The sequence below is a fragment of the Copadichromis virginalis genome, linkage group LG20 (genome assembly GCF_057382275.1).
Source record: "Copadichromis virginalis isolate Kocher_CV1m ecotype Utaka linkage group LG20, C_Virginalis_male_GT1.1, whole genome shotgun sequence".
Classification (NCBI taxonomy): Eukaryota; Metazoa; Chordata; class Actinopteri; order Cichliformes; family Cichlidae; genus Copadichromis; species Copadichromis virginalis.
This window is the reverse complement of record NC_140637.1, coordinates 32,398,536-32,408,241: the sequence shown is the minus strand read 5'-3', so window position 1 is coordinate 32,408,241 and position 9,706 is coordinate 32,398,536. Positions and strand designations below refer to the sequence as shown.

At 41.2% G+C, this 9,706-nt stretch overlaps 1 protein-coding gene across 2 annotated transcripts; it reads right to left on the bottom strand.

Moving 5' to 3' along the window:
* Window positions 1–4,181: 4,181 nt before the first annotated feature.
* LOC146685203 (uncharacterized) lies at window positions 4,182–9,492 on the bottom strand. 2 transcript variants are annotated; one of them, XM_085444533.1, is made up of 4 exons: window positions 8,804–9,492; window positions 8,295–8,666; window positions 7,732–7,765; window positions 4,182–4,844 (listed from the first exon to the last, which is right to left on the bottom strand). In XM_085444533.1, the coding sequence occupies exons 1-4, from the start codon at window positions 9,221–9,223 to the stop codon at window positions 4,804–4,806; spliced, it is 867 nt and encodes a 288-aa protein (XP_085300659.1). In that variant the 5' UTR covers window positions 9,224–9,492; the 3' UTR covers window positions 4,182–4,803. The 2 variants fall into 2 exon arrangements, with proteins under 2 accessions (XP_085300659.1, XP_085300660.1); XM_085444534.1 differs by lacking the exon at window positions 7,732–7,765 and having other exon boundaries at window positions 8,804–9,491.
* Between the last annotated feature and the right edge of the window lie 214 nt (window positions 9,493–9,706).

Here is a 9,706-nt window from a genome sequence, read left to right as displayed (position 1 = left end):
GAGGCTGAGGGCACGGAAGCCGGGACCGCAGCAGGCGGAGATGATGATGCAGACACGGAGGCTGGACCAGACGATGATGCAGACACGGAGGTTGGACCAGACGAGGATGCAGACACGGAGGCTGGACCAGACGAGGATGCAGACACGGAGGCTGGACCAGGCGAGGCTGATGAGGACGCTGAAGCTGAGGCTGGACCAGGCGAAGCTGATGAGGACGCTGAAGCGGAGGCTGGACCAGGTGCTGCGGGTGAAGATGAGGATGCTGTGGCCGAGGATGCGGGCACGAAGGCTGGACCAGACGAGGATGAAGCCGGACCAGGCAGGGACGAAGCCGGACCAGGACCGGGCGAGACTGAAGCTGGACCAGACGAGGATGCAGACACGAAGGCTGGACCACACGAGGCTGAAGCCGGACCGGGCGAGGATGAAGCTGTAGCTGAAGCTGGGCCGGGCGAAGCTGTAGCTGAAGCTGGGCCAGGTGAGGATGAAGCTGGACCAGAATCAGGCGAGGATGAAGCTGAGGATGAAGCCGGACCAGGCGTGGATGAAGCCGGGCCAGGCGTGGATGAAGCTGTAGCTGAAGCTGGGCCGGGCGAAGCTGTAGCTGAAGCTGGGCCAGGTGAGGATGAAGCTGGACCAGAATCAGGCGAGGATGAAGCTGAGGATGAAGCCGGACCAGGCGTGGATGAAGCCGGGCCAGGCGATGATGAAGCTGTAGCTGAAGCCGGGCCAGGCGCTGTAGCCGCCTCTCTATAGCGCGCTGGGACGTGCCACCCGGGCTTTCCAGCCACAGGTCGATCAGCTCCTGTGTGGCATCGATGAGCGTCTCCCGTAGCTCCCTGGACGGGTTAAGCGCTGCTGGGTCCATGTTGTGGTCGCGTCGTACTGTCACGGTCCGGGGCAGCGGCCGTGTGGAGAGCGGAAGGAGGACTCAAAACGCAGCACTTATTCAGGTGTGAGGGTGATTTATTGATAATATCCAATATAAAGTGGGGATGGTAAAACAGAACTAAGGATGAACTAACTGGGAGAAACTACACAAAGAAATAGCAAACCTGAGCATGAAGGGAGAACAGCAGGGAGAGCACGCAGGGGATTACACCAGGTATGAACACAGACGACGCGACGAGGAGCAGAGGAAATCACACACTATAAATACACAAAGAGACACTGGGAAATCACACACAGGTGGGGGAAACAGCTGGACCTGATTAACCTGACGAGACAGGGGAACACTGACACCAGGGACCAACAGAGGGAGCACAAACCCAGAACCCAGTGTCTAAAATCCCAAACACAAACCATCCCAAAACAGCCATGAATAATAATGAAAGTAATAACAATAAAGAACATAAACATAAAGTCACTGAGTCATGGTCGCAGGACCATGACAGTAGCAATGACTCCAAACAACTCTTAGGATTGCCAATAAAACCATGCGAAATAAAAAACCCATCTTCGTTAAAAGAAGTTCCACAAAGCACAAGCCGATGCTATAAAAATAAAAGAATGAAATAAAATAAGTTAAAACACTGACAATGACAGACAGAGACAACCTGCTTCCTCTTCCCTAAGAGTATGTATCATACATATACCAACAAGACAGTGTACATCACTGTCACAACTGCATTTGTTTCCGTTCAAAGGCTTTATGTCTTTAATACCTGATGGGCTAGTCAAAATGCCCTGGCCGATTTTTTGTCCCAGTGCAGCCCTGCTAATGCAATCAAATGGCACATTGACTTCTGAGGAAATTTTAGATGGCACTCGTCATCAGAAAGGTCGCCGACTGTGTACAGAAACATCTGCGCCAAATACAGCATCATCAGAAAGAAGGAACATGAGAAGCTTGAGAAATACCAAGTGGTCAGAGAAGAGCTCGAGAAGATGTGGAGGGTGAAGGTAACAGTGGTCCCCGTGGTAATCGGAGCACTCGGTGCGTTAACTCCCAAGCTAGGTGAGTGGCTCCAGCAGATCCCAGGAACAGCATCGGAGATCTCTGTCCAGAAGAGTGCAGTCATAGGAACAACTAAGAGAGCAGGACCCTCAAGCTCCCAGGCCTCTGGTAGAGGACCTGAGCTTGAAGGATAGGCCGCCAGCAGGGGTGAGCGGGAAATTTTTAATTTTGTATAAATTTTGTTTTGAAATTATGGTGCATAGTTCAGAATAAATGTTTTTTCAGAAAAACAGCCTCTTTTTAATAAATGTTTATTTCCAAGGAATTTCTAACCTTTACACCTTTCAGAATTTATTAGAAGATAACTTTTATGTAGTTAAAATAAGATACTCTGTGAGAGTATCGTATTTATCTATATAAACTCTTAACACATAGTTAGTGTTAATAGGTGTTAAATTATCAACTCCAGACAGATTTGATATTTAACACCAAATCAGAGTTAATGTACCAACTCCACAAAAAGAGTTAAATTAACCACTGGTGTGGACCCACATGGACACTTTAATAGAGCTGAAATCAAATCTGACAGTGTTAATTTGGGCATGGATTTGCTGTGTATATTAGTGCTCAATGATATACATGAAGGCAAAGGAGCGATGAATGGGAAAAAAGCCTGCATGGCCTTATACTGGCAGATGCCTATAATTAAGGTGAAGGTGTGTTTCCACTCAACCCAAGCATGAGCAAGCAAGTAGCCCATCTGGCTTCATTTGTTGGGGGAGGGGGGGGGGGGGGGTAGGGGTTTGAGGGTTGTATTTGTAAATTTACATCAACCGCTGGGGTTGAGTTCTAGATAAGGTATCAATATAGAATTATTTCAACTTGAAAACCAGAAATGGTCACATGTCAAAAGTTGGAAGGCGCAATGAACAAATAATTGTTTTGATTTTCATTAAGTTAATAATCCACATCTGTACGTATGACGAAGTTAAATGTCACAGATGAAATAGTCAGGAGAGGATCAAAACTATTAAATCAAGTTTTAAAAAGAGACTTTTTCATTTGATTACATTTTATTTGATGGATTATGCAGAAAAAGTAGAATTGGGCTGAAAGAGCTATTGCTTTATAACCTATTCAGGTTGTGTATCATCTTTTTAAAAAGTAACTAAGTAACTAATTAGTTTTGAAAATAAGTAATCAGTAAAGTAACAGGATTACTTTTTTGGAGAAGTAATCAGTAATTAGCCCATGTCTGTGTGGTAACAAATGGGTTTTTCAACAGCGACAATGCTACAGAACGCAATGCCTGGAGGACAAGGGACTTCTTCCAGGAGAATAACATCACTCTTTTGGACCATCCTGCATGTTCCCCTGATCTAAATCCACTTGAGAACCTTTGGGGATGGATGGTGAAGGACTTTTACAAAAATGGACGGCAGTTCCTGACAGTAGATGCTCTTTGTGTTGCGGTCTTCACCACTTGGAGAAATATTTCCACTCACCTAATAAAAACGCTTGCATTAAGTCATCAACAAAAACAGTGGAGCTACTCATCACTGAGTTCATGTTTGGAACTCTGAGTTCTGTTTTTGGGGGGGTTTATGTGTTTTCATGGAGGTGTTGCCCTAAATTTTTGATCAGCTGTAAAACAGCCTGTTTCAGTTTATTATCATGCTAAAAAAATGTTTTGTCTCATTCCCATTTCTTCATGTTGCTTGTTGAAGGTCTGTTTCGAATGTTCTTAAGATCAAACCATACAAATTATGATTTTTTTTGTGCCATTTTTCAACTGGTCTTAAACTTTTGATTGAGACTATATGTCTCTTTCTCTCTACTATGTTAGGGCAGGGATAGCTCAGTAGGTAGAGTGGTCGCCCCGTGATCGGAAGGTCGGGGGTTTGAATCAACTGAACAGCTACCCTGAGGTACCCTTGAGCAAGGTACCGTCCCTACACACTGCTCCCCAGGCGCCTGCTTAGTGGCTGCCCATTGTTTCACTGAGTGAATGAAATGCAGAGAAAAACAAGTAGTAGACTTTCTTCTTACTGTGCAGTAAGAAAAAAAAACCAGCTAGAAAACACTAAATACTATTTTAACACTATCACATAAAAACAGGTAAGAGGTAAGAGTCTTCTGATTGGATTGGAGATCGAGGTTCAACAATGTTAGGTGCCCAAAAAATTAGCTGAGGTGAATACTTGAATATACAGAACCACATTATTTTATTTTGTATTCCTGATGTACAGTGATTAAGGAAGCTTGAAATCATTTTCATGTCTACGCCTGTTCCTCACTGAGAATCTTTAGGATGTGCTTGAGAACACTTCATGTGGTGGTCCAGTTTTCCCATCATCAGGATAAGATCTCTGTGAAAAATGACACAGCACAAGCTTCAATACAGTGTCACAGGGAACATGTGCTGCTATTAAAGCATAAGGTAGTCCACAAAATATCACAGGGTATTTGTTTTGTTTTTTACAGAGCACTTTATTTTGATGAATGTTATTTACTTACACCACTCCATTTGCAAGTGTATTAATGTAAAAGCTGAATTATCAATAGGCTACATAAAAAAATAAAGCATAATACAAACATGGAAACATTTCTTTAGATTTATCATTCCAAACAGCAAAAACACAGAATGGACACTTTACATAGTCTGACAAAAATTGCATACAGAGAGACTGGGTGTCGTGCAGACTTGTAAACGTCTCAGTGGGACTCCAGAGGAGCTGGGGGAGGTGCAGGAAGTTACAAAGGAAAATGAGGTCGGGCTGTCTCTGATCAGACTGCTGCACCCAACACCTGAACCGAGGTAAGCATCAGAAAGCAGACTGCTGGATGGGCAGGATTTGTCAGTGGTCATTTGTATTGATTTTGTAGCTGCACCTCTTCATCTTCTTTCAGAAGTATTCATCAAATAACGGTTCGGTGTCTCTGATGTCTATCGGACAAAAAAACATTTTTGTCAGAAAACACAGAAGTGTCTCTGTAAAGAACAAAGTTATTTCAGTCACTCTAGACTGAAACCTGAACTCTTGTGTTAACTGAATGACATTAAACTAGACTTGAAAAATGCAAACAATTAAAATAAATAAATAAAAAACAAGTGTTAGCGTTTACTGAGACAAAGTTGTACTTATAGCTTGTTTTTACTTCTGTGCTCTATTCCAGGCACTGCGTGCAACAAAATCACAGTTCTGACTCACTGTGAGGAATTGAACATGTGTCAGTGTGGATGGTGATAGTCTTTGAAAAACTAAACAAACTAGAAAGGATTAAAAGAGTCGTTTTACGGACACTGTGAGCAGATCCAAAATCTAATCTGGATAGGAAGAGCTGGGAAAAGACCAAAATCAGAATTGGATCTTGGTCTGAATTAATGACTCTTGTTCATATTGTGCAATTGGACTCTGATCCGTATGTGGTTTTCTGATCAGTTCTAAAGCCTCCAAGTGACCATTTTCAGCGAAAGATATATTGAGCGACAAAGTTTCAAAAACTAACCCATTAAAATTTTTGTTTAACATTATTTAAATGATCGAATCGCATTCTGTGAACAAGTTCCTACTTGTAATGTTCAGACCACACGCAGTCTGGATTTTAAAATTCCCTTTAGACTACATTTAATCCCATTTTAGAATTTCAAAAGTAATTTAAGCCTCATTTTCACTCAGATATGTCACATAGACATATATACAGAAAAAGAATAGAAAAGCCCAGTATAGATATATATACACTAGGTTATTATTTGGTGGTTCTGCTCTGCAACTCCAAACACAAATAACTCCCATGTAACAATCTAACAATAACTAAATTAGAATCCAGTAATTAAAAGCCAACTGAGATCATTAAACAGGGATCAAAGGGGGGGTTGGCGAAGCAAACACAGTGTTTCCCACCACTGTTTACAAACTACTTTGCAATGAGCAAGTTTCCTGCACTAAGTATTAAATAATATCAGTAACAATTAAAAATAGTAGCTATGGTGATTTTTTTATGATACAGAAGTGAGGACATTGTTTAATGACTGTAATGGTTTTATAATAATTCCCAACTGTTCCAGAATGTTCTTTCCATTTAAACTTTTAATAAAACTATATTTTAATGAATATGGCTGTTACGTTGTCATTTCTCAAGAAAAAAAGTGTTTTAAAATCCCCCAAAATTCACTCTCACTGCTCTCTGAAAGATTAATTAAGACACTGTAGCCTGTTCAACAATCAAAAACACTAGTGGTTAAATTAAACTCTAACAGTTAAAATTTATAACACTAAAATAAGTTCATCCTTCATTAATTCAAATGGGACGATACATATGCTAGTTGCAGTGGCGGTCCTAGCCTGTTTGGCGCCCCGGGCGAACACTCCCTCTGGCCTGTATTGCCTGCATCTTTTGCTCGTTTCTCTTCGCTTCTTTTCTATTATTTCTAAACTGAGCACCTGATGGCTTTCAACGTTTCTTGTCCATCTTCCATTGGTTTTAATTTTGCCCTCCAGTATGAACACAAATCCACCAACTCGAGGATCACCACAACATGACCTAACAGACCTACACCTTAGTTCACAGATTCACTTTGTCTAAGGTTTATTTCTGGGATTTCACACAACCCAGGATTCAGATCATGAATACATAATGGGCTTGGATTCACATCATTATGAATGAAATGTGCTCTATTTGGAAGCAGCCCCTCCCCTTTCGACGGGTTGTGTGTGCAACTTTAAATCATCAAACTATAAATTGTTATTGATCCCTTTACCCCGAGTCCTAAAGTGTATATTTATTTTCTTACTCTTCTTATATTTATTGTTTACTTAACTGGAGCCTCGTCGTCTCGTCTCTCTATATATATTGGACTGTATGGTAAATGGCCTCTATTTGTATAGCGCTTTACACATCTAGTCATCCACACATTGGTGATGGCAGCTACATTGTAGCCACAGCTGCCTTGGGCGAGGCTGTCGGACACTGGCGCCACCGGGTCCTCTGACCACCACCAGTAGGCAACGGGTGAAGTGTCTTGCCCAAGGACACAACGACCGAGACTGCTGGGGCTCGAACCGGCAACCTTCCGATTACAAGGCGACCTCCCAACTCTTGAGCCACGATCGTGTGGCTCACCTATGTAGCGGAGATGACAAAGTTTACTTTGACTTCAGCAGCAAGCCGGCGCATCGAGGGCTCTCGCGCTCACTTTTCATGTTTCGAAAAAACATCGGTGCAAATTATAAGTCTGTATCATGATGTCTGGTGTTTTCGTGTTTGTTGTTTTGTTTTTATTTTGTTTTATTTTGCGAGTTGGTTATTAGATGCCGCCCCGCCCTCTCCTCCCTGTTACTTTTATAGTTTAGAAATTTACTGTCTGCTGTGTCATCTATGGAACGCCAGGACAGCCATAATGTATTAATGAAATACACCATTAAATAATTATTTGAATGTGGCAATAATTAATTAAAATGTGAAATAAATAAATAATTAGTTAAATGTGTCAATAATTACTTAATTAAATGTGTTAATTTTTTTTATTATTTCAAATTTTAATTAATTATTGCCACATTTAATTAATTATTTAATGGTGTATTTAATTAATTCATTATAGCAGTCCTTGCGTTCCATAGTCATTATGATAGTTTTGTAAATGTAAAACCAGCAAAAAGGTTTTAGTGAAAACAAGTACAGCAGAGACCTTGGGGGGCAAATGTGCAGATCACCGTCTTCACATCAGTGAAGAAACATAATGAAGTGTCTGATTTTCAGTATTTTCACAGTAAAAGGGAAGTTGAGTGATGTCAAGAGCTGTAAGATGAAATAAGGATTGTGGGTTAATTTACCTTGTGACAATGCTTGGAGTTCATACTTTTGTGCCTGCAAAATAATTTTATGAATGAATAAAAAATGTATTTCTCACTGAAAAAAGAAATGACAGAATCTCTGTGCACTAATTATTGGCTCTTCATTGTGTTTCTGCACAGTGTTAGTGTTCAGCAGATTCCTAATATGGATCCTATTATTTATTAACCTTTATTTATCTATTTGCAAACTAGGAGGAAACACAAGTGTAAACTAATGTATTTTTCGATTTCCAGTTAACTTGCACCAAAATTACAAGTTCAACTTATTCATGGTCAGCTGAATCCAAACAAAAACTAGTTTCATCATTTTAGACCAGACTTGTTGACTCTAGGCCCAATAACGGCAACATAATTTAATATGTCAATATTTCAGTTTGCATTTCTGTTTAAAACAGGGTTACCTTTGGTCTGTTCAATAATGTTCATCCTGTTTGGTCCAACACCTAAAGTATATTTTGAGTTCTGGCTCCTTCAGTGATTGAGTCTGACATCCCTGACTGAGTCTGGCAGCTGTAACATCTGTATATAACAGAGCCTTTTACCTGCTGATGTGCTGCTGCTTGATGATGCTGTCCCCCTCTGCTGGAGCTCCCCTCACTGATCCAGTTGATCTGCTGGTTGGTTGCTTCTGGTTTTTGATGTTTTGCTTTATTGATCATTTGTTGAGCAACGTTAAAACAGCCGTCCCAGTCTTTCCTTTTTATGTTGCTCGTGATTTCTTTAGTCAAAGTTTCATTTGCTTCTTTCCTCAAAAGCTCCTCCAGAACTTTTTTCTCTTCTTCCAAAATCAGTTTGTAGTAAAAAGTTTTCTTGTTGCAACAACTGAATTTTTTTATAAACCATTTTCTCCACCCACTCCAAGTCATGAAGAAAGCAACAACAGTCATGCTGAGGAGCAGAGAGTAAGCAGCAAGCTGAAAAAGAAGCAAAAAACATACAAAACATAACAGCATTAATGTGTGTGTGTATTTATTATACTTTCATAAATTAAAAAAACAGAACAATAACATTACATGTGCACTGTGTGTGAAAAATAACAAAACATCCTCACCTTTGACTTCATTTGCAGCTCAGGTATTTGAGCTTTTTCATCAGCCGTGAGACCCTCAGGTTCGCAGAACAGCTTCCTCTTTTTTTCATCAGTGGTACAGCAACTATACCAGTCTGTGAAAAGCAACACAGCTACAATCCACAGCAGACTGATTAGAAACGCTCTGATAACGCGCTTTAGTACAAGGCATAAAAGCGTGGATGGATGCTCCGCTGTGCTCCGAAATGTCTGGTCTATCAGGAGCACCAGGAAAAATACTAAAAGAACAGGCACGACCACCATTTCATTGCAATCAAAAGTGTGGCCTGAGCAAGCGCACATCTTGGCTTGCAGATAGAAAAATGCAAAGAAAATCCCAAAGCCTGTGCCAGTGGTGCCGATTTTTCCACTACGAACATATTGCAGGAGTTTTTTCCACATCTTGAGCAGTTCGGTGCCTGCTGAGGCTGCAGCTTCTGACCTGTAAAATTACAGACACGGAAAAAGAAATATTTCCTGCTTTTCACACCAAGTATCACAGTCTCTTTGAAATTCAGCTTAATATCTCAGTCCTATAGCAGCTGTGAAGTGAGCAAGTCCTCCAGTCAAAGTGATGATATGAGCTCTCTGCTCCCACCCTCACATAAGAACCACGAGTGCTGCTCCTACAGGTGGCAGGATGCAAACGCAACGTGACGTCATGAGAAGGAGTTTAAACAGCACTCTGTTCAAAACCGTTTCCAATGTGGTGTCAGCGAATTTCAAACTTTTCCCAAACACTTTATACTATGATGAGGTTGTGTGTCACGACAGGTTTTTTGATGAATGAGTTGGAATCAAGGCTGGACTGGGACAAAAAATCGGCCCGGGCATTTTGACTAGAGACCGGCCCACCAGGATAAAGATTGAAATGTGACGTCATTC

Excerpts from the sequence above, each read along its gene's own strand:
- LOC146685203 (XM_085444533.1), bottom strand. The coding sequence starts at position 9,223 with ATGTGGAAAAAACTCCTGCAATATGTTCGTAGTGGAAAAATCGGCACC. Across the intron at positions 8,667-8,803 it reads AGCTGCAAATGAAGTCAAAG|CTTGCTGCTTACTCTCTGCT; the intron begins GTGAGGATGTTT and ends CTTCTTTTTCAG. Across the intron at positions 7,766-8,294 it reads AAGCAGCAGCACATCAGCAG|GCACAAAAGTATGAACTCCA; the intron begins GTAAAAGGCTCT and ends ATTATTTTGCAG.